General features: G+C 36.0%; 3 protein-coding genes across 6 annotated transcripts; 1 reads left to right on the forward strand and 2 right to left on the reverse strand.

The window, feature by feature from the left end:
* Positions 1-3,007: 3,007 nt before the first annotated feature.
* On the forward strand, positions 3,008-8,796 carry LOC104225476 (uncharacterized). Of its 2 annotated transcripts, none has more exons than XM_009777279.2 (5): positions 3,008-3,116; positions 4,018-6,304; positions 6,759-6,879; positions 7,536-7,595; positions 7,688-8,796. In XM_009777279.2, the coding sequence occupies exons 2-5, from the start codon at positions 4,152-4,154 to the stop codon at positions 8,555-8,557; spliced, it is 3,204 nt and encodes a 1,067-aa protein (XP_009775581.1). In that variant the 5' UTR covers positions 3,008-3,116; positions 4,018-4,151; the 3' UTR covers positions 8,558-8,796. The 2 variants fall into 2 exon arrangements, with proteins under 2 accessions (XP_009775581.1, XP_009775582.1); XM_009777280.2 differs by having other exon boundaries at positions 3,013-3,116; positions 3,983-6,304.
* Positions 8,797-9,269: 473 nt separating this feature from the next.
* Positions 9,270-14,233, reverse strand: LOC104225477 (uncharacterized). Of its 2 annotated transcripts, none has more exons than XM_070153348.1 (4): positions 14,095-14,233; positions 11,860-12,141; positions 10,757-11,130; positions 9,270-10,039 (listed from the first exon to the last, which is right to left on the reverse strand). In XM_070153348.1, exons 2-4 carry the CDS (start codon positions 12,022-12,024, stop codon positions 9,601-9,603), a joined length of 978 nt encoding a protein of 325 aa, XP_070009449.1. In that variant the 5' UTR covers positions 12,025-12,141; positions 14,095-14,233; the 3' UTR covers positions 9,270-9,600. The 2 variants fall into 2 exon arrangements, with proteins under 2 accessions (XP_070009449.1, XP_009775583.1); XM_009777281.2 differs by lacking the exon at positions 14,095-14,233 and adding an exon at positions 12,463-12,747.
* Positions 14,234-14,340: 107 nt separating this feature from the next.
* LOC104225478 (uncharacterized) lies at positions 14,341-16,827 on the reverse strand. 2 transcript variants are annotated; one of them, XM_009777282.2, is made up of 2 exons: positions 16,673-16,827; positions 14,341-15,693 (listed from the first exon to the last, which is right to left on the reverse strand). In XM_009777282.2, exon 2 carries the CDS (start codon positions 15,484-15,486, stop codon positions 14,728-14,730), a length of 759 nt encoding a protein of 252 aa, XP_009775584.1. In that variant the 5' UTR covers positions 15,487-15,693; positions 16,673-16,827; the 3' UTR covers positions 14,341-14,727. The 2 variants fall into 2 exon arrangements, with proteins under 2 accessions (XP_009775584.1, XP_009775585.1); XM_009777283.2 differs by having other exon boundaries at positions 14,341-15,513; positions 16,673-16,812.
* Positions 16,828-21,017: the final 4,190 nt, after the last annotated feature.

Raw genomic sequence — 21,017 nt, forward strand, 5'->3', positions numbered from 1 at the left:
CCAATTTTAGTTGGCCTATTAATTAATGAGAATAAACAACATAAGAGAATTCGTAAAGAACTTTCTAGTTCTTTAATATTTACCCATTCGAATTCTCTTTTATTTTTACACATCATACTTAAATTAACATGGCTAAACCAATTATGCCAACTAGATAAATTATAAATATTGATAAACTTCAGGTTTATACCATGACGTGTGTAATTATCAATAAACTCCAAGTTTATTATGATATGGGTTTATTTTATGGCAACGATTGCAGTCCCGATCTTGTTGTTATGCCAATGCTGGGTTTGTATCTGACCTACACAAGGCTCGATCTCAAACAGGCTATGTGTTTATATGTGGAGGCACTACCATATCTTGGCGATTGACTAAGCAATCAATCGTGGCTACTTTAGCTAATAATGCTGAGATAATTGTTATTCATGAAGCAAGTTGAGAATGTGTGTGGTTAATGTCTATAATACACCTTATTCAAGAAAAATATAGTTTGAAGTGTGATAAAATACCCACGATTTTGTGTGAAGATAATGCATCATGCATAGCCCAATTAAAGGGAGGATTCATAAAAAAGAGATTGGACAAAGCACATTTCACACAAGTTATTTTTTACATATGATCTTCAAAAAAATTAGGGAAAAGGATAAAAAATATTCCTCTACTATTGTTTATTGTTTACTTGTGATACCCGTTATACTTTTCGTCCATTCTTGTCCCTACCGTTAACAAAGTTTGTAAAATTACCCCTAACCCTAACGTCCCTTTACAATGGCAGCTGACCCCTTTAATATTTTGTTCATATCAGCAGCCAAGTTAGCAGGTCCCACCAAATAAAATGTCATGTCACCATTGCAAGTAATTTAATCCTCAAATCAAATTGAAGGGTTTTTTCCTTCTTTTTTTTTTTTTTGCATTATCTTTTCCTAGCGATTTCATATGCTCATTTTGAACTAATTGCACATATTGAAATGAACACGTGTTCCTGTATTCTCTTAGAGAAAATCGAATGAATGGAAATTTTGAGCTGATTTTTTTTTCAATGTTCAAATTTTTGATACTATCACCAATTTTTTTTCCTATTTCTGATGAAAAACTCTTAAAATTCATGTATGTACTGTAAAATTTATTTCCTTACTGTTTCAAATATTACAAGTTACATTTTGGGCGGTTTATTGGTTGTATCTTTAAATTCTTTAATGGATGCCCATTTGAGTTTTCTGTAATTCGTCTCATCATAATTGATCCAGGATGTCACAATCGATTATGCCAAAGTACAACAGTACTGGAATTAGCAACCTTTTGGTTTACGATAAAATGTGCCTTAATTGCACTGATTCTTGTCTAATACATGCCACACGACAAAGATGAAAACTTTCCAATAGCCCTTTTTCTCGCCAGAGACATTCTTGGTAACGATAAGATATTCAAGATTATTCTCATCTACTGTCTCAATATGATATCCATTTCAGCGGATATCTTTAAAACTCAACAAGTTCCTTCCGGGCTTGAAGGAGAACATTGCATTATCTATGATAAGTATTGTTCCCCTAGGTAGAGTTATAATAGCTCTTCCAAAGCCTTCAATTAAATTACTACTACCAGAAATTGTAGTAACATCTGCCTTACACATGCTTAAATGAGAGAAATATTTCTTCTCTTTGAATATTATATGTGTCGTACTTGAATCAACTAAACAAATATCTTTACGATTGAACTTTGATCCAACTTTGCTGGAGATATCCATATTTGCTTAGTCTTCTCAAAGAGCTTCTTGAGACGGTAGAGTCTTGCGCTTATAACGTGAAATAAAATATTAAAAGATTGCAGAGAAAAGAGAGAGTTCTTATTGGTTTTGGGATGAATACAATGGAATAAAACTCCTCTATTTATAGGGAAAACGTGACTTAGCCATAAAAGAACGAACTCTAAAATATCTCTAAAAGATTGACATTCACCATAAATAAAATACTCTATTTATAATAATATATAAATTGTAGCTTTTGACTGAATTTCATAAAACAAAAAATTATATTTAAACTGGATATATATTATATCTTTTGACTGGATTTATATATTTTATAATAAAAATTAGTTATTTTCTAGTAAATAGGAAAACCTAGCTAAAACGGGATAAATAAGTTTATATATATATATATATATATATATATATATATATATATATATATAGAAAAAACTCCTTTTTATTTATATAAAATCACTGAACACTCGTTCACATATTTATAGTTTTATACATCTAATTTTTTCTATAAATTATATAACAAAATGGGAATTATTGTTAGAAAGGATCATATGGATTGCATGTATTTGCAAGAAATGTTCATAATTTAACGAAGGTTGGTAAAGAAATAAAAATTGCTAGTTATTTCATAAACGAATTCTTGAGCCGGCTCATATATTTTCATGAAGTTTATTTTTTATTTGTCATTATTAACTTTTAAAATCATATTTTCACAAATTATCATTTTTATATATAGTGATCAAACATTGATAAATAGTAATAGTAGCCTAATCCTAGTAGGATCGATAATTTATTATATTATCTTTGACAAGAGAAAATTTTAGTCTTTTATATGTTAGTTTTGCACTCATCAGCCAAAATTTAAATACTTTGAACTTAAATAATACATGTAAAATTGATTATCTGGTGTAATCTTATATCTTATAGTGAATTTTGAGAAAGAAGAATTAACCTAAAAATCGTCTACCCAGCCCATTAAACTAAAATATAGAAAATATATAATATATATATATTATGTATAAAATTAATTTGTATAATCTATGTATATATGCTAGACAATATAAATAATGAATCCGCCTGGTAAAAATGACATTGAGAAAAGGTCAATAGAAAGTTTTAGGGCCAAAGCCCAAAACAAAAAGCAGGCCCATAGAAGGTCAACAGCAACGTGTCAGAAACAGAAAGCCCGCTAGGGAATCGGCTTCGCCACATCCACACTTGTGGATTTATATTTGGATCTTTCTAGGGCTTCTTCGATAAAGCTTTAGCCTCAGCTCAGCTCTTAATTTCTCTCCATAAAATAAAATAATATATGTGCAGCAGCTCAGCTTGTTGAATAACTTGCTGATTTTAGGTACGTATCATTCGACCCATGTTCTGTATTTGTGTTTTTGTTTGTTTGTTGAAATTATGATTTTTCGATGCCCTTTAAGGATTTGAAATTAGGGTTTATGTATTGGGTTTCTTGATTTTCTCATATGGTGTAGGTCCACGCGAAATTTTATTGTAAAAGTTCTATCTTTAAAGTATAATTTGACAGATGAAGCTGATTTATTTTGTCTTTGTTGAAAATGATTTTTTTTTTTTTTTTTGGAAAAATTGTATTTTCACTAATTCGGCAGCTCTTTTTATCAAATTCGTTCTAGTTCTGCTAATGTAGGTAAATAGCTTCCTGTTGTTACTGATTTATCTGGCCCATGTGATGTATCTTTATGTAATTCTGAATCGAGGTGAAACTACTTAATTATCCGCGTTTGTGAATTGGTAATTAAGGGATTTTGGATACCGTTGGAAGATTAGAAACTAGGGTTCTGATAAGAGATGTTGTGAGGAATTATGAGTTGGGTAGGTAAGGTGTTTGTTTCTGGGACTGAATGTGTTTGTCATGGTGGAATTTAATATTAACTTTGTTTTTTCATCCGGTGAAACTTCTTTCTTCTTTCAAGAGAAAGCATAATTATGCTACTATTGTGTATATTGCTTTTTTGAAAGCTTGCTTTGTCTTTTAGAGTTCTTTTTATGACCGAGGAATCCCAAGGGCAAGTGTGGCATGTTTAAAAGCTATTTAAATTTGTCCTGTCGTGTTTTTTCTTATTTGAAACTGTGCTGATTGGTTTGTTAACCCTTGCCTTGCTAAATGTGTTAATTACATCCTATATTCTGCTTTGATGGGGCTTGTCTCTAAAAAAAATACTTTTTCTTGGTTTTGATATTCCACAGGGATTCATTATTTTGCTGCTATTTTCTGAGTGCAGGGATACTCTTGTGCTACGAATAAGTCAGGTCTGGAGGAAGATGGTGGTGTAAATAACATAGTGTCTTTGCTGTAAAGTGCAGGGGCACTCTGTCTATAATTTTGACGTTGTATGCGCTCTTCTGTTTATCTGTCATGTCCAGTGATCTTGTTTCTCAACAGTTCTCAGGACCACCTGATGGGCAGCTGGTTCAGATGGACCATGTTTCTGGTAATCCTGACTCTACCATAGCACATATGCAAACGAGGATTGTCGGACACATGCCAAATAATTCTGCGTCACATCAGTTTGTTTGGGCAAATGAGCCTATGGCCAACAGATTTGATACATCGGTTTCTGCGGATCAGTTTGGACAGATGGAACCCAAAATGAATCCGCAGCAGTTCATGCTGTCACATCATCAGATGGGAGCAGATAATATATACGTGCCAAATAGTCCAGGTGCACAGAAATCTTCGTTACTCGCCAAACGGAAGGCTGGGATGGAACCATCAGTACATGGTTCTTCACCTCAGACGCCATCAATGCCAAATAAGCGCACTGCACTGGGAGCTTCTTTATCCACATCTCCTAGTTTTGCGCAGCAATCTTCTGCTATCAAGAAACCCGGACAGCAACAGTCAAAGTCAACTTCTGGAGGTGCACAAAGTCTTCCCGCGTCAAGCAAGAAAATGACACGAAATGAATCCATATCCAATAAAACTGCCTCCCAGCGGTCGCAGACTCCAAAAGGACGAACAATTCAAGCTGAGCCAAACTCCAAGGCTCGATCCGAGTCCTCTGATGCTGTGAGGTCCAAAATGAGAGAATCTCTTGCTTCAGCTCTGGCTATGGCATGTCAGAATCCAGATGCTGTTGTAAATGCTGCCAAGGATCCAAATGAAGCAGTTGATTCTCAGCCTTCGCAGGTGAATGCAGCTCCAACAGCTGCCAGTGAAGGTCTACCTCAAACGTCCGTCTCACATGATCATTTGCATCAAAACTCCGGTGATGTACTTCCTTCAGCTGGCGCTTTCCCTGTTGATAAAACCAATGACAGTCAGAGTTCATCTCATGGGCTTCAAGATGACGTGAGCATGAGAAACTCTATACCTGGCTCTGATGAACTTGAATTGCATGTGGATGATGTTCCGTTCAGCGAAAACTTTTTTGTCAAAGATGAACTTCTGCAAGGGAATGGTCTCACTTGGGCGATGGATCTAGATATGCAGTTAAGAGAAGCTGACTTCCTCCAGGATGCTGAAAAAGCCAATTTGTTTGATGAGGGTATGGTTGGAGATGAAGGTGAGCATGCAAAATCATCTCCACAGGACATAGCTTTAAAAATTGAGGCCGAACTTTTTAAATTATTTGGAGGCGTGAACAAAAAATATAAAGAGAAGGGCAGGTCTCTTCTCTTCAACCTAAAAGATCGCAGTAATCCTGAATTACGAGAGAGAGTGATGTCCAGTGAGATATCCCCGGAGAAGTTATGTTCAATGACTGCTGAAGAGCTTGCTTCAAAGGAGTTATCTCAGTGGCGGGTGGCAAAAGCCGAGGAACTTGCTCAAATGGTAGTTTTGCCTGATAGTGAAGTTGACATGAGACGCCTGGTTAAGAAAACTCACAAGGGTGAATATCAGGTGGATTTTGAACGGGACGATAATAACATTGCAGCTGAGATATCTGCAAGTTCAAATGTGTCGCAATTTATCCCGAAGATAGAGAGGGGAAAAGATTCTAGCCCTTCTGGTACAGCTGAGATTGGAAGTAAAGAAAACGTTACCAGCCAACAGAATAGGCCAGAAAAGCAAGATGTGTCTGATAGCTTGGTAATTCCAGCTGATGGGGCTGATTTGATGCAGGGAATGGTTGTAGAAGAATTCAAGGATGCAGAATTTCTTCCTCCTATTGTTTCCTTAGACGAATTCATGGAATCACTCAATTCTGAACCTCCTTTTGAGAACCTACCAGCCGAAAACAATAATTCCACTCCTCCTCCGGACAAAGAAAGCTCTGGCGACCCTAACAAAGTTGTGGATTCTGGTCTAGCCTCTAAAAATCCTGCTGTTGCTTCTGCAGATAAAGGGGTCAAGAATCACATCGAACCAAAGGAGTCCCTGGTATCTACAGGGGGCTCTGTTGTTAGAAAAGTAACTACTACTAGTAATGCGCTTGTAAAATCTGCTGAGAGCCCTATCAAGATGGCAGGACCTCGTGGTAACGCTTCTATAGTTTCAAGTATCTGGGAGGGAACACTCCAGCTTACTATTTCATCCTTGGTGACAGTCTTTGGTTTGTTTAGAAGGTATGGATATTTTTTAAAAGAGCTTTCATCTGTAGAGCAATTACTATCTGTTGATGTCATTCTATTGTAGTACATGTTTTATCGCACTGTTATCACAGTTGAGTCTCTGCTGGTTATCTCTTTCGTTTTAGTGCCATGCTATTTTTTTTGGTTCCCCTTGATAATTTTATTTGTTCTTGAAAATTCTCTCTGCAGACGAATAGACTGACACCAATTTAAATGCATGTTGCATCATTTGCCTTTCTTGCTTTGGATTAGTTTTCCTTTACCCTTTTTTAGTACTTTGCATTAAATCTCGAGTGGGTTCTCTATTATCCAGTCTCCGAGTAAATATCCTTCATTGTTCTCTGTTTTTAACTCCCTCTAGAACATTCAAAATGCACGTGTTGATTAAAACATTATCTGTGGTGCTAACAAGAGAGTGGCATTTCTTCTTTGTTATCTTCTGTTTCAGTGGTGACAAGACACCAACTAATGAGTGGCCAAGTTCTCTTGAGATCAAGGGTAGAGTTCGACTTGATGCATTCGAGAAATTTCTTCAAGAGCTTCCTATGTCACGAAGTCGTGCAGTCATGGTATCTTATGATTTTCTTTCCTTTGCTGTAGCTAGTCTTTTATTTCATACTTCAGGTTGCAGCTTATTGCAGATAGTGTGTAGATTTTCCTTATTTTTTGACGACTTCCATTGTTGTCTACTAAGAATGTATATTCCAAAATACAGCCATTTCAATCAGATTGTTTCAAAGCATTGGTCCTTTCCGCGTTTCCAGCTTTTTATTATTTACTGGATGGTTTGTTTTTTTTCTTATGCCGTGGTTGGAATGACTTGAGTTGAATAATCATCTTTCCAGAAGGCTCGACTAAGTTCATTTAACGTTCTCTAATTAGGTTTTTTCAGTGTCAGACGTATCAAAAGCTCCAAGATTTTAGAAAGATAAATTGAATGCTGCACTCAACTTCCCACAATGTTTAGCTTTTAGTGAAATCAAGTGTTCAGTCTGCGATAAATACAAATTTTCAACTTGTTTGGCTTAACCATCGTTTTAAACCAAAAGTGGATGATTAACTTCTGATGTACCAGTAAACTGATGGATCCTAATTATGAATGGTCAAGATTACGTCTTGAAAGTAGTGCTTTTACTTAAGTTCTTCATAGAAAAAAAATTAGTGCTTTTACATATTGCGATATTAAAATTCTTCAAACTTGTGCTAATCATATTGCATAATGCAGGTTGTTCAATTTGTTCTGAGGGACAACTCATCTGAGATTGAACGAGCAAACATTTCTGAGGTACGGTCTGGGTACTATATTTGTAGCAGCTCTTCTGCAGTATTAACAATTGGTTTTACGTTTGCTTATCTGGTCTTTTATAATCTTTTTAGGCAGTGGATTCATACGTTTCGGATGAGAGGCCGGGGTTTGCGGAGCCAGCTCCTGGAGTGGAAGTATATTTGTGTCCACCGCGCTTACTTGATATGATAAGCAAACACTTTACCAAAGACCATAGAGAGCTATATGATTCTACAGAAAATGGTCTAATTGGTGTAGTTGTATGGAGAAAACTTCATTTAAGTTCAACGATATCACCTAGCTCTTCTTCTCACCATAAACACGGCTTGAAAAAACAACAGATGTTTTCTAGAGGACAGCATGAAAAAGATGGAAACGTTAATGTAAATTTGATGCCTAAAGGACCTGTATCTTTGAAACACAATCCTACCCCGGACGATGATGATGATATCCCACCTGGGTTTGGTCCCAAAGCAGTTCGTGATGATGATGATTTGCCTGAGTTTAATTTTTCTGGTAATATAAATGCTTCTAGGCCTAGGCATCCGTCTCAAAACTTGTCTCATGGGTCAAGAATCGCCTCGTATAACCAACAACCACCCTCTCGCCCTGTAGATCAGATGAGAGAACTTGTACTTAAGTATGGGCAAACTGGTACAGCTAGTAGTAATGATAGAGTTACAAATGTTGGTATTGGAATTGAACCGTGGAATGATGACGACGATGACATTCCGGAGTGGCGGCCACAAGCCCCACTCCAGCAGCAGCAGCAGCAGCGTCCTCCTTACCCTTTAGGCCATAATTTTCAGCGGCCGCTCTTGGCTCATCATAGACCTTTGGCAACACCTATGGCTATGCCTTTACAATCACCAATAAACGTTCCAAACAGGCCACAAATATTGTCACCGAGGGGACAGTATCAAGCTGATTGGAGAAGGGATGCGAGGAATAGGGGATTCTGAAGTCTTTTCTTTTTGTTGGTTGATGATTAGTCATCATGATGTAAATTCTGGATATGTTTTTTCTTCTTTGTGTTTGGCTTTTAGACCTTAGATTAGGCATGTAGCTTTCTAGTTGTTTTAGAACAATTATGTACCTTTAGCATAAAAGCAGGAGATGCTCTCTTCTTCACTGCTTCATTTTCACTGTTTTTGTGTTTCAGGAAAAGAGAAACGCAACAATTTTCGTCTTTTAAGCATAATTCCTGTCCATGGCTGGGTATGGTTTATTATATATTAACTGGCAACTCTTCTGGCGTCCTCCTTGCCCAACGCATTAACAAACTTGTAATGGTGGTTAACAACATTAAAAGTTCATTTATCCCTTTTTTTCTTTCTTTTTGATCTCATACTCTAGTGTGAATAATCTTGTAATTGCAATATTCATTTTTCTTTTTTTAACAAAAGTCTGCAATATTCATTTGATACTATCAATCTTAGCAACAGGTCATTCTTTTCTTTTCTTTTTTTGGGGGTTGTTGGGGTGGTGGTGGTGGTTGTGAGGGAAGCAAATGGGCAAGAGAAACTAGAAAAGAACAACAATTAGGTAAATAAGCTGCCAACTTTCAAGTACATGCTATAACGTTTCGCAATTGAAAATGTTAGTTAACAACACAAGTGTCAATATTAACCTTCCATTAGTAGATATGAACTCATAACTTTAAAAATATAATGATTTCAACGCTAAAACCCTTAAATCTTGAATCTATAGAAATTAAATCTTTGATCCGCCTCTGTCAGTCAGCACTAAGGACACAACAATTGACATAAACCCTTTGCTTCCGCCTTGAACTAATTAAAAGAAAATCTGAAAAAGAAAGTGCTATACTTTGTTCAAATGGGAAAAAAAAAAGTATAGAAAATGAGGAGAGACTAAGTTGGGCATCTCATCTTTGAGGAGTCCCAAACATGTGTCAAGAAGAACTTTTTTTTTGTTACAATGAATGCAACATCCTATATTTCTAATGTGATTCTGAATTTACTTGGAATCTTGGATTTTAGCAGCTTCAACCTCCCAAAGCGCGCTTAAGGGCAGCTCGTTGTTCAGTTGTCAATCTTGTAGGAAATTTAACTTCAAACTTGATCTTTAAATCACCTCTGTTGCCAGGTTCCTTTGTGATTGGCATGCCTTCTTTTTCAACCACAAGCTCATAACCAGGTTTCACAATTTCATTCACTGGAATTGTCAACTCGCGACCATCTAACGTTGTGAGGTTGACAGTAGTTCCTCCCAATGCCTCTGCTAATGTTACTGTATAGTTCCTAATAAGGTCATTCCCGTCTCTCTTGTAAACGTCGTGGGGCTTCTCGTCGATTACAAACACGAGGTCTGCTGGAAGCTGGTTCAACTGCTCATTTCCTTTGTCTGGGAATGTTATCTTTGTCCCTTTCTTCCAGCCAGGTTTTACATCAATCGTTAAAATCTCCGTTTCTGTCACTAACAGCCTGCAATAACTCTCGTATTAATTTTCCAGCAAAGATAAATCACGTCAAATATATTATATGGTAGAATAGGAGAAACATTTGTTTGTATATTTTACGGAATTCTTAGCAAAATGCATTTCAGTTCCATCAAAACACAGCAGATAACACATGCGATAAGGTTTTATTCGTAGAGCTGATTTTCTTTATACAACAAATGCAACTATATGCCAAGAACCAAAATCTGTACTTATATCAGTTTCAATGCTAAGCAACTTAACATTACAAGCTCCTTGTTCATTCATAGTTTAAAATTCAAATAATCTGACTGCACATGGGACTTCTTATTTCATTTCGGGTTCAACTGGCAGGGACGGTCCACCATTTTCTTTTTAAGATTCCTCAGTGGTCGTTATATGCATAAAGATATCTGAACTAAAGTGAGGAGAGCTTTTGAATGCTCCCCTTTTAGGAAGGGTAGCAAAGCAGAAAGATATTCATCAAATACAACAACAACAAACCCCGTATAATCCCATAAGTGGGGTCTGGGGAAGGTAGTATGTACGCAGACCTTACTCCTACCTTGAAGGTAGAGAGGCTGTTTCCAATAGATCCTCGGCTCGAAAAGAAAGATATTCATCTAATATTTATGTAAAACGTATTCTTTTCTTTTAGTAACATAAAAAGAACATTCTAAAACAATGGAAAGAAGGAAGGAGGGGGGGGGGGGGATGTGCTTACCCGTTCGCATCAACCACAGTTCTAGAGATCTTCATTTTCCTTGTAGATCCAGAGTAAAGCTCCTCAAGGCTGCAAGGCAATTTACTCTCCACTGGTGGTGGTTTTTTGGGCATAGTAGCACCCGTTCCATCACTCGCTGTTCTAAAAATATTCTCACCCCCACCAAATCCCCCAAACAAACTGCTTCCTTCTGATGAGAATCTCGTCGACTTTACTCCAGCTGACCCAAATCCAAATGGGCTGCTCCCAAAGAATTCTGCAAAAATATCTTCAGCGTTTCGAGGATTACCGCTAGATCCAGGTGACGGCATGTCTTTAAGACCTTCCTCACCATACTGATCATAGACTTGTCTTTTTTGAGGATCACTTAAAATCTGAACGAAAGGAGTAAAACTTGATAGTAAGAATGCATGACACCAAGATCTTATGATCATTAGAATTACTGCATATATCATATCTTTGATTCTTTCAAGATTCACAATTGGTTAAATGACTCAATTATAATAGGTGGAGGCTCAATAACATCTGTCCTAAAGAAAAGTCAGAGACAATAATACACTAAAACATAAAAATTACAAAAAAAAAAAAAAAAAATCTTTCTTTTTTGCTTAGAAAGGGGTGAGGAGCAATCAATTCAACAACCACTAGAGTTATGACAAAATCATTATAGCCATCGCTACAAGATTTGAACCTCGGTTGATAGCAGAAACAGAAGCCCCAGAGCTGACTAGGCCAAACCAACTGCTACCAAACAAAGAGCTTTCAATTACACAGAATTTGAAGGATAGTGAAAGGAAATAATGTTTTGTTCCTTCTAGCATCTTTAGTATCATAGTTTTCATAAAGTGGGACTTCCAAAGATTTTCCTTGAAGTTATACTGTCATTTTCACAAAATTAGCACAAAGTTTCGCGGTAGATAGATCCTTCAAACTTCACGAAGGTTTAAGAACGAAACTTCATACACATTATACCTAAGCAACAACAGAATACACAAGAATCATTCGATTTTTTCTGTATTATTACTACAGTTAAATGCGTGATTATGAACATTTCTATAGATATATGCACATTTAAAAATAAAGAAAGGGTAAGTGTGACAAACTTCATAGGCCTCAGATATTTGCTTGAACTGAGCCTCAGCTTCCTTCTTGTTGTTGGGGTTCTTATCAGGATGCCATTTCATTGCCAATTTCCTGTAAGCCTTCTTCAGATCATCATCTGTCGCTGTCTTCCCCACGTTCAAAACGTTGTAATAATCCACCCCCATTTTTCTCTACCTAAAAGCAAATTTCTATATCTGAATATGAGTTTCCAACTCAATATCATCAAAATTCAGACTTCTCCTTATCTTCCCAAAAGTTCAGCCAAAGGGGGCCTTTAGAAACTGCAAATCCAAAAAATAAGCAGATCAAGATATGAAAATGAAAATATCTCAGTTCTGCATTATGAAATTTTAATTCATGATAATCATAAATTCAAAGAACAGTATCTATCTTTCAGCAGATACCCAAATAAATATTGGTCATGAAAATGAAATTGTGTACAAGATTAAAGATATCATAAATTCAATCAGAAATTTTCAATCTCTCACAGTGGAGTAAAAGAAACATAACATTTCAGCACATACCCAGATCAATAATCACAATAAAAATGAAAAGTTCCAATTTTATTGTTCAAGATCACCAAATATTTCAAACAAACGTACCTTTATAAAAAAATTCCAAGGAAAATGAGAATTTTGATATTTCTGACTCTGTATAATAAATTCCAACTCAAAATTTCCGAGTTTCAGCACATATTGAGATCAAGAATTGCCATGAAATGAAAATGGAAGCTTGCTGAAGGGAGAAATATTAGAATAGGAAATTTGAAGGTTTGTGAAATTTACTAAAACAAAGAGACCTTTGGTCACCTTGATATTCAAGCAATGACACAAAATGAGATTTTCTTTTCTTGCTAGAAAGTGTTTAAGGCAATGTTGTTTTAGTTTTACTATTTTTCTGATATTTCAACGAGAATAACGGAACCTCATGCACTATCTCTCCTTTTGTTTTTGTTTTCAGTTGTCTTAAAAAGAAAATGGTATTTCAATCTTTTTCTACTAATAAACTAAGAAAGATTTTGTGCACTTTATCTTACCTCTAACATGCGTAAATATCATGATTTTCATTTTATCTGAAAAACACACACACACGCATCCAATTAACTTTATCCTATATTTACGGATGAATTTGATACTATTATATAGTACTATAATAATTTTAATTTCAGAAAGGGGCCTAATTCTAATAAAGTTTAAATACAGTTACTTTAGATATATGATTGAAATGGTTAATTAGCAGCAAATATTTAATGGAACAACTATTTTCACATAGGAATGGCAGTGGTGTGGGGTGGATTTGGACTAAACCCGCAAAATTTTCGACCCGCCCCGCATAGCAAATTTTTTGTTTTCAACCCGCCTCACCTAGCACCCGCAAAACCCGTCCCGCCCCGCATAAGTTTTATTTTTCTTTTTTCTTTCATTTTGTTATTTCACTAAAACAAATAAGTTAAACAATTCATTCTGTAAAGTGGAGAGCTTATTATTTACATAACTCAAGCAACCCTCACTTTCAACCAAGAGGTTGTGAGTTCGAGTCACTCCAAAAGTAAGGTGGGGAGTTCTTGGAGAGAAGGATGCCGAGGGTCTATTGGAAACAACCTCTCTACCCTATGGTAGGGGTAAGGTCTACCCTCCCCAGACCCCATAAATGGGATTATACTGGGTTGCTGTTGTTGTTGTTGTAAGCAATTTGATATTTTATTATTTTTCTTTGTGTTTTCTTCTCCAGAAAAATATCCCATTTGAATTCACAAGGAAAAATGTTTCAAAGTTACAATTTAAATGATAGTTTTATCAAATGTACTCAATCCTTCCTCGTTAATTTTTATTGACCCAATTTGTATTTACAAAGTCAACAACTCTCTTCTTGTTTCTTTTTCAATTTTATTTTTGATAGTATATCATTTCAATTATTTCCTGATCATTTTTAATTCGGAAAATTGGATGTTAATAGTATCTTCTGTAGTTGGAAAATATATACTAATACTAGTATAAAAGAAAAACAAACCAATGACTTAATTAGGCCAAGAACTTGTCAATTCAATTGTTACAAACTGGATTTTTTTTGTCACACACTGAATTAGTACAATTGGGTCTTGCAGAAATGAGTTGATAATCACACCAAATAACAAAAAAAAATAGAAAGAAAAGAGTTTAGCAGAAATAAACAAACAAAATTGGATGAAGCATTTTAAAATTAATAAGAGCAAAAGAGGGAGCAGATTGCTTTACCCACAAACCGCCCCGCTTGAAAGTTTTACAAAAAGGCAGTCAAACCGCCCGCCCGCACCCCCGTAAGAGCAAATCCACCCGCCCCATTGCCATCCCTATCGATTACCAAGTGAAGCCCAGTTCCATACTTGATAAACAGCAAACAAACATGGAAAGCTACAGAAAGTCATGAACTTCACTGCCTTCTTTTAAGAGGAGCAATACATCTCTAAATCGATCTACAACAATTGAAGGATGAGACATTCGTCAGGTCAAAGGAACAAACTTCAAGAAACTTCACAACGACCATAGGTGTGCAAGATTTTGTATTTACATACAGAGTAGCTACTGTTAACAAAAACTGTAGATAACTAAATGCTACATAGAATACTTGCTACATGTGAATAATACCCGACGTAGAATCAGGACTGACCGATCATGGATAAGACAACCAAATAGAATACTTGAGCTCTCCACTTCCTGCTTTTCTAGGTTTCTGTGTTCCTTTAAACAGTCTAGCCATATAAAGATACGAATTTACTTCCGCTTTTCCTACCAAATTTCCAATCTGTTGCCCCAACAAAAATATCTAGCTGCAGTCTAAAAATTTTTTATGGAACTTGAAATCTTTACAATGATATCAATATCCTCCTGTCAAGGAAACATTCCCTCCAGATACTCATCAATATTTTCATTATCTTCATTACCCGGATTATCAGATGAAGTTGAAGCCCTGGACCCTCTACTCTTGCCTTTCCTTCGTTCATATTTATCATCCTTATTGTCATCATCACTTACAGATCTTTCCCTTTCCCTACGATGCTTATCTTTCAGGTTTTCTCTAGATTGCTCCTTCTCCTTCTCCTTCTCCTTCTCCTTCCTCTTTTTATAATGAAGCTTTTCTGCACATCTTTCACAGGTTACCAATTTCACTAGGGCCTGTTTGTTTTCTCCTGCTTCAACATATGAAAAATTCACCTCGTAGCTAGCTATACCATCTCTCTCATCGCAGTGTTTGTTACCACAAACAAATTGCCCTTTCCCAGATATCACTTCCTTTTCGGTCCTCCATCTCAGACCAATCTTGCCACTCTTATAGTGTGTCATATCGGCTAAGCAATATTCTTTAAAAAGCTTGTCATAGTAGCGCTTCACCAACCTTTGCTCCCAAGATGGATTCATATCGTCTTCCTCAGTTCGTATGAACCGGTATCCTTCTTTAAGTGTATCCTGATCTGTTTTAACAGGCAACTTTTCTTGTGTGAATCTCTCTCTTCCATAATATCCAACATAATCATTGAGGAATTTCTTGTGGCGATCATAAGCATTCAGGCCAAGTATGTGATCTTGGTATTGCTGTTTTCTTGCTTGTCTGTCAAAGATAGCCTGCTTAAGCGACCCAAACGAAGTCATTATTTTCTGAACTGGGTGCAAAATCTCCTGTTTATAACATAAAAAACAACAAAGGTTTAAGGTTTAATTCACGTTCAGGACCGTAAACCAAAGTTTTTCTTTGCCGCGTTGCTTTTTAAGTTTCTTGATATCTTGAGTTGGTTGAGTTCTATGAGTAACCTTAGGATATCAACAATTTTGTAGTATGGTAAGGTATCCAACAATCTTCTGCAAAAGTAAATCCAATCACAAAGCTAATTAACAAAAAGAATTAAAAGATATATCAGGCAAGTGCATTACATGGGATAGAAAGACATAGAAGTACCAAAGTAGCCAGCAATCACCAATAACTAAGCAGTCTTACCAGTTGAGGTTATGCTTGAGATAATCTGACTGACTTCATCAAAGCAAAATTCGTATATATTAACACAGATTAAACATGTAGATAAAATGCTAGTTAATCATAGTTTTCAAAATTTAATTAGTTTTAGAAGTTCAAGTACAAAAAAGCAAATGCTCATCTGCTTCCCTGCAATCATGCTGGAAGCAATGAACCAGTAAGGCAAATTTTGCATTTCCACCGGCTAAGGTACGCAATATGACAAACATGTTAGCAATTCTTTCGTTTACCAAGCTTCCTAGTGTTCACAGAAGGCTCCTATTCAAAATAGAGTTCCTATATTACCTTTTTTATTATGTCACATATCAAAAAAAAAAAAAATATTAACAAAAGAAGCGACACGTGTGTACCAAGGCAGCACGGACTCAAACTGTTTTCCAATTCCTAATTAAGGAGGATCTCCAAAATAAATATCCTAAATTATCACATCAACATATATACCATTATTGCAGAAAAAAGTGTGAACTAATAATATCCTAACTATAAGGTTCATGCATTAACACTAAAGTAAGATGTCTCTTCATTCAACATTGTAGTTACCCTTTCGATTTGGACCAATCAATATCTTAGGGTTTGCTATGAGGGACTGAACCTTAGGTTTGACTGATTCCACATGAACATTTCAACTCTGTGGACCGTTGTTTAACGAAACTCAAAAGAAGTTGATGTTGAATGGATATAGAAAGATATAAGAAGCTAGCTATATATAGGAAATTAGGTTCGATTATTTGGGCAATTTATAACCCTAAGTCCAAACAACAGAAAGAAGAACAAAAAAAGTAAATAGAGCGGAGAGATAATACTAACCTGAACACAGTAAGATCAGACACGGAACAAAGAAAGCCTTCGATGAGGAATGTATAGCAAATTTGAGAGGGCCAAATGTATGAGGTGGCTGCTGTTCAATTCGTTGTGTTAATATAAACTTTTCCTTTCCCCTTTTCTTCTTCAATTGTTTTCCCCTTTAAAACTCTATATCTTTTGCTAATAAAAGTAAAATTCATAATTTTAAAATAACAGTAACACTAAATATAAATTAATCAAAAAATAATAATATCAATTGCAAATTAAAACTAAATTTTGTTTAAAATGGTAGATTTCGTTAATATATTCCATAACACAAACATTAATATTCAATTTTTTCAACGAGTTTATTATTATTGAGTAAACTAGTTCTTGAACACCTGTATCCCATGCTAGTTATTACAAATATTTTTTAGAATACTACATGCGTGATGAATTGCACAGAAATTGAAGAGAAACAATAAAAGCTCGTACTTAAGAATGGTGAGTTTATTCAACCAATATTTATTGTCATTGCAAGTTGCTATCAAATGAATTTCAAATGTAATATTCGAACACCTTCAATTAAGAAATTCTTATAATATATCAAATATTTCAACTTGACAGTAATTCCTTTTCTGTATGTCAAAAGTGTTGTTCCTCTGTACTTGTAAATAATGATTCTGGAAATTAGAACGTTAGCTTATAAACGTAAATATAAATAAAAAACAGAAATTAATTCGAGCCCACTGAATTCACAGTGTTTCCTTAAGGAATTTAATCCCCTCCTAGTACCCAAGGTTATAGATTATTTCCTCCCAGGATAGAACGAATTACACACTGGTGTAGCGGTACTTCAAACCCCAGTGTTTCAGCGAACACAAAGTTCGGCAACAAATCACACTTATGGATGCTTTGTTTGTAGTTAAAAACAATGCAGAATAAGGAGGATAACTCAGAAGTCGAATGGAAATTCTGAGAGGAAGGAATGCAAAGTATAGCCAATGTTGAATTCTTACTGAAGAGAATATCAAATTGCAATTCGTTTTTCTAGTGTATACGCAGTGTATACAAAGTGTATATCCAGTATATGCAGAGTGTATATCCAGTGTATACCGAGTGTATCGTACTTTGTGTGCAGATCCAGTTGTTTTCGGGCACGGTGGTTGCTGATTCCCAGAGTTTTCAGTCAATCAGAGATTATCAAGGTTGCTGCCTTGGCGTCCGCAAACCTTGACTCTCCTTCTCTATCCCTCAGATTTACTTATTCAGTTTCTGTTTTCCTTAGATAGTGTATTAGACTTTGTATTTATATAGATGCTCATGTACTCAGTGACACCTTGATTTTGGAAAACTTCTGTATCGAGTTGTGATGGTTTTATCCAGTTGAAAGAGGGAAAAAGTTGAGTGCACTGACCTTCTTTTGAGCAGCAAACTAAATAGGAGCCTTTCTTAGCTGTTGAGAATCAAGATCTCAAAACTCCGACCAATGTGAATCTCAGAATCCTGAAAGGAAATCAAAACTAGTTAGGAACACAAGTTTGATATTTTAAACTACTTAAGACTAAAATTGAAGTTTTTTATTTGTTAGGTGGTTCTCATATGTATCTTGTTATGTGTTAGTTGACGATATAACTAAACAAGGCTCTTCACAACCAATACTAAGCAATACGATGAAGAACTAGTGAGAAAGCAATGAATATTAAGGTGACTTCGGGACAGTGAGAACGAACAAGTTTATTAAGTGTATACAGCGTGTTTCGAGTGTTTTTTTTCGATGTGTTCTTCTTTCTCTCCAACTTATGCTCTATTTATAGCAGTTATTTGAGAGAAATCCGCCCCTTCCATGGTGCAACAAGCACTAGATCATGGAGAAAGCACTTACATGGTGGTATATACACTTGCTTGGTGGGAGGAACACTTGCACCATTGTGGGAGGTGCACTAGGCTGCATTGTTGCTTAGTGTTGCAACACAATACACGGATTGGAAAACATCCGTTACAAACACGGATTATATCACGTTAATATTCACTATTAACAAATAAATTTGGTCCAAAAAATTAATCAATCGATCGATCATTTGACCAAATCCGAATCCAAATCCCATTTCCCATTCACTCTAATTTTAAGACTATTTCATCTTAAACAAAAACTCAACAATCCCCCACATGAATGGGGAATGGCTATATCATGGAAGTATGCATGAAAAACTTGTGTGATTTGCAAACAAGAATTAATTGCATCTGGATAAGTAGGTTTCCCTTTGAACTTTCCGTAGTGAACTTATGTCGGATATACTCGGTCAATCGGTAGATTTGATATCTTTGAACCGTCGAACTTTAGTGTATACCTAGACAACCATAAGTCACACAATCAATCCCTTAACCGTCTTTGGTTCTCATTGTTGTGTTCGTTTCAGCCATGAACACTGCCTGGTTTCATAAGTGCGTAGAGAATTGGCCTTGCAAAATTCTCCTTGAAGCGGCTAACACTTCACACATACATAGGTGATTCCTAAACGTGTCATCTCATAGATACACTATTTGATATACCCTGTATCAAATTTAGAAATCATTAAAAAGCCTTAATGCTTTATCCTTGGTACTGAACATTGTCTCATCACGAGAATGGACTAAAACAAATTTTGTTGACAATGTTGAACCGTCATTAATGACTTTGTTTGATCTCCTTGAACCTAGATCTTGGGATCTCCAGTCTTCTAGGTAGAGTTACCGCCACAATGACTTGTTCTTGGCCATAGTCCCATTCCCCTCGATGATTTCTCAACTACCTCTCTAGTTAGGCCTTTTGTAAGTGGATCTGACACATTATCACTTGACTTTACATAGTCAATCGTGATAATTCCTCTAGAGAGAAGTTGCCTAACGGTTTTATGTCTTCGTCGTATATGACGAGATTTACCGTTATACATAACGCTCCCAGCCCTTCCAATTGCCGCTTGGCTATCACAGTGTATGCATATTGGTGCCAACGGTTTGGGCCAAAATGGAATATCTTCCAAGAAATTCCGGAGCCATTCAGCTTCTTCACCGGCTTTATCTAAGGCTATGAACTCAGCCTCCATTGTAGAGCGGGCAATACATGTTTGTTTGGACGACTTCCAAGATACCGCTCCTCCACCAATAGTGAATACATATCCACTTGTGGACTTCGAATCAGTTGAACCGGTGATCCAATTTGCATCACAATATCCTTCAATCACCGCAGGATATTTACTGTAGTGCAAATCAAAGTTTTGGGTATGTTCTAAGTATCCCAAAACTCGTTTCATTGCCATCCAGTGAGATTGGCCTGGATTGCTCGTGTATCGACTTAGTTTACTTATAGCACAAGCTATATCTGGTCGTGTACAATTCATGATGTACATTAAGCATCCCAACACACGAGCATAATCCAATTGTGATATGCTTTGGCCTTTGTTCTTTGCTAGTGCAAGATTCACGTCAATTGGAGTCTTTGCAACTTTAAAGCCCAAGTGCTTGAATTTTTCAAGTACTGTCTTAATATAATGAGATTGTGACAATGCCAGGCCTTGAGGAGTCTTTTGGATCTTAATCCCCAGAATTAAATCTGCAATTCCCAAGTCCTTCATATCAAACTTGCTAGTTAGCATACGCTTAGTAGCATTTATGTTGGCAATGTTATTACTCATTATCAGCATATCATCCACATATAGGCAAACAATGACTATGTGATTTGGAACATTTTTAATGTACACACATTTATCACATTCATTTATCTTAAAACCATTTGACAACATTGTTTGGTCAAATTTCGCATGTCATTGTTTGGGTGCTTGTTTTAGTCCGTAAAGGGACTTAACAAGTCTACATACCTTATTTTCTTTACCTGGAACCACAAACCCTTCAGGTTGTTCCATGTAAATTTCTTCCTCCAACTCTCCATTTAAGAAGGCCGTTTTAACATCCATTTGATGAATTTCAAGACCATACACTGCAGCTAATGCTACTAACATCCGTATGGACGTAATCCTTGTAACTGGGGAGTATGTATCAAAGTAGTCAAGACCTTCTCGTTGTCTATACCCTTTGACAACAAGTCTTGCCTTGAATTTATCAATAGTGCCATCATCTTTCATTTTTCTCTTAAAAATCCATTTAGAACCCAAAGGTTTATTTCCAGGAGGAAGATCAACCAATTCCCATGTATGGTTGTTCAATATGGATTCTATTTCACTATTGACTGCCTCTTTCCAGAACAATGATTCCGAAGAAGACATAGCTTCTTTAAATGTTCGAGGCTCATTTTCCAATAAGAAAGTCACAAAATCTGGTCCAAACGAAGTAGACGTTCTTTGACGTTTACTACGTCTTGGATCCCCCTGAT

This window comes from Nicotiana sylvestris, chromosome 8 (assembly GCF_000393655.2).
Source record: "Nicotiana sylvestris chromosome 8, ASM39365v2, whole genome shotgun sequence".
Taxonomy (NCBI): Eukaryota; Viridiplantae; Streptophyta; class Magnoliopsida; order Solanales; family Solanaceae; genus Nicotiana; species Nicotiana sylvestris.

What these genes read in the sequence shown, in the direction of transcription:
- LOC104225476 (XM_009777279.2), top strand. Translation starts at nt 4,152, where the DNA reads ATGTCCAGTGATCTTGTTTCTCAACAGTTCTCAGGACCACCTGATGGG. An exon ending in GTCTTTGGTTTGTTTAGAAG is followed by an intron (nt 6,305 to 6,758) that starts GTATGGATATTT and finishes CTTCTGTTTCAG; the next exon opens with TGGTGACAAGACACCAACTA. An exon ending in AACGAGCAAACATTTCTGAG is followed by an intron (nt 7,596 to 7,687) that starts GTACGGTCTGGG and finishes TAATCTTTTTAG; the next exon opens with GCAGTGGATTCATACGTTTC.
- LOC104225477 (XM_070153348.1), bottom strand. Translation starts at nt 12,024, where the DNA reads ATGGGGGTGGATTATTACAACGTTTTGAACGTGGGGAAGACAGCGACA. An exon ending in AAATATCTGAGGCCTATGAA is followed by an intron (nt 11,131 to 11,859) that starts GTTTGTCACACT and finishes CCTTTCGTTCAG; the next exon opens with ATTTTAAGTGATCCTCAAAA. An exon ending in ACTGTGGTTGATGCGAACGG is followed by an intron (nt 10,040 to 10,756) that starts GTAAGCACATCC and finishes GAGTTATTGCAG; the next exon opens with GCTGTTAGTGACAGAAACGG.
- LOC104225478 (XM_009777282.2), bottom strand. Translation starts at nt 15,486, where the DNA reads ATGACTTCGTTTGGGTCGCTTAAGCAGGCTATCTTTGACAGACAAGCA.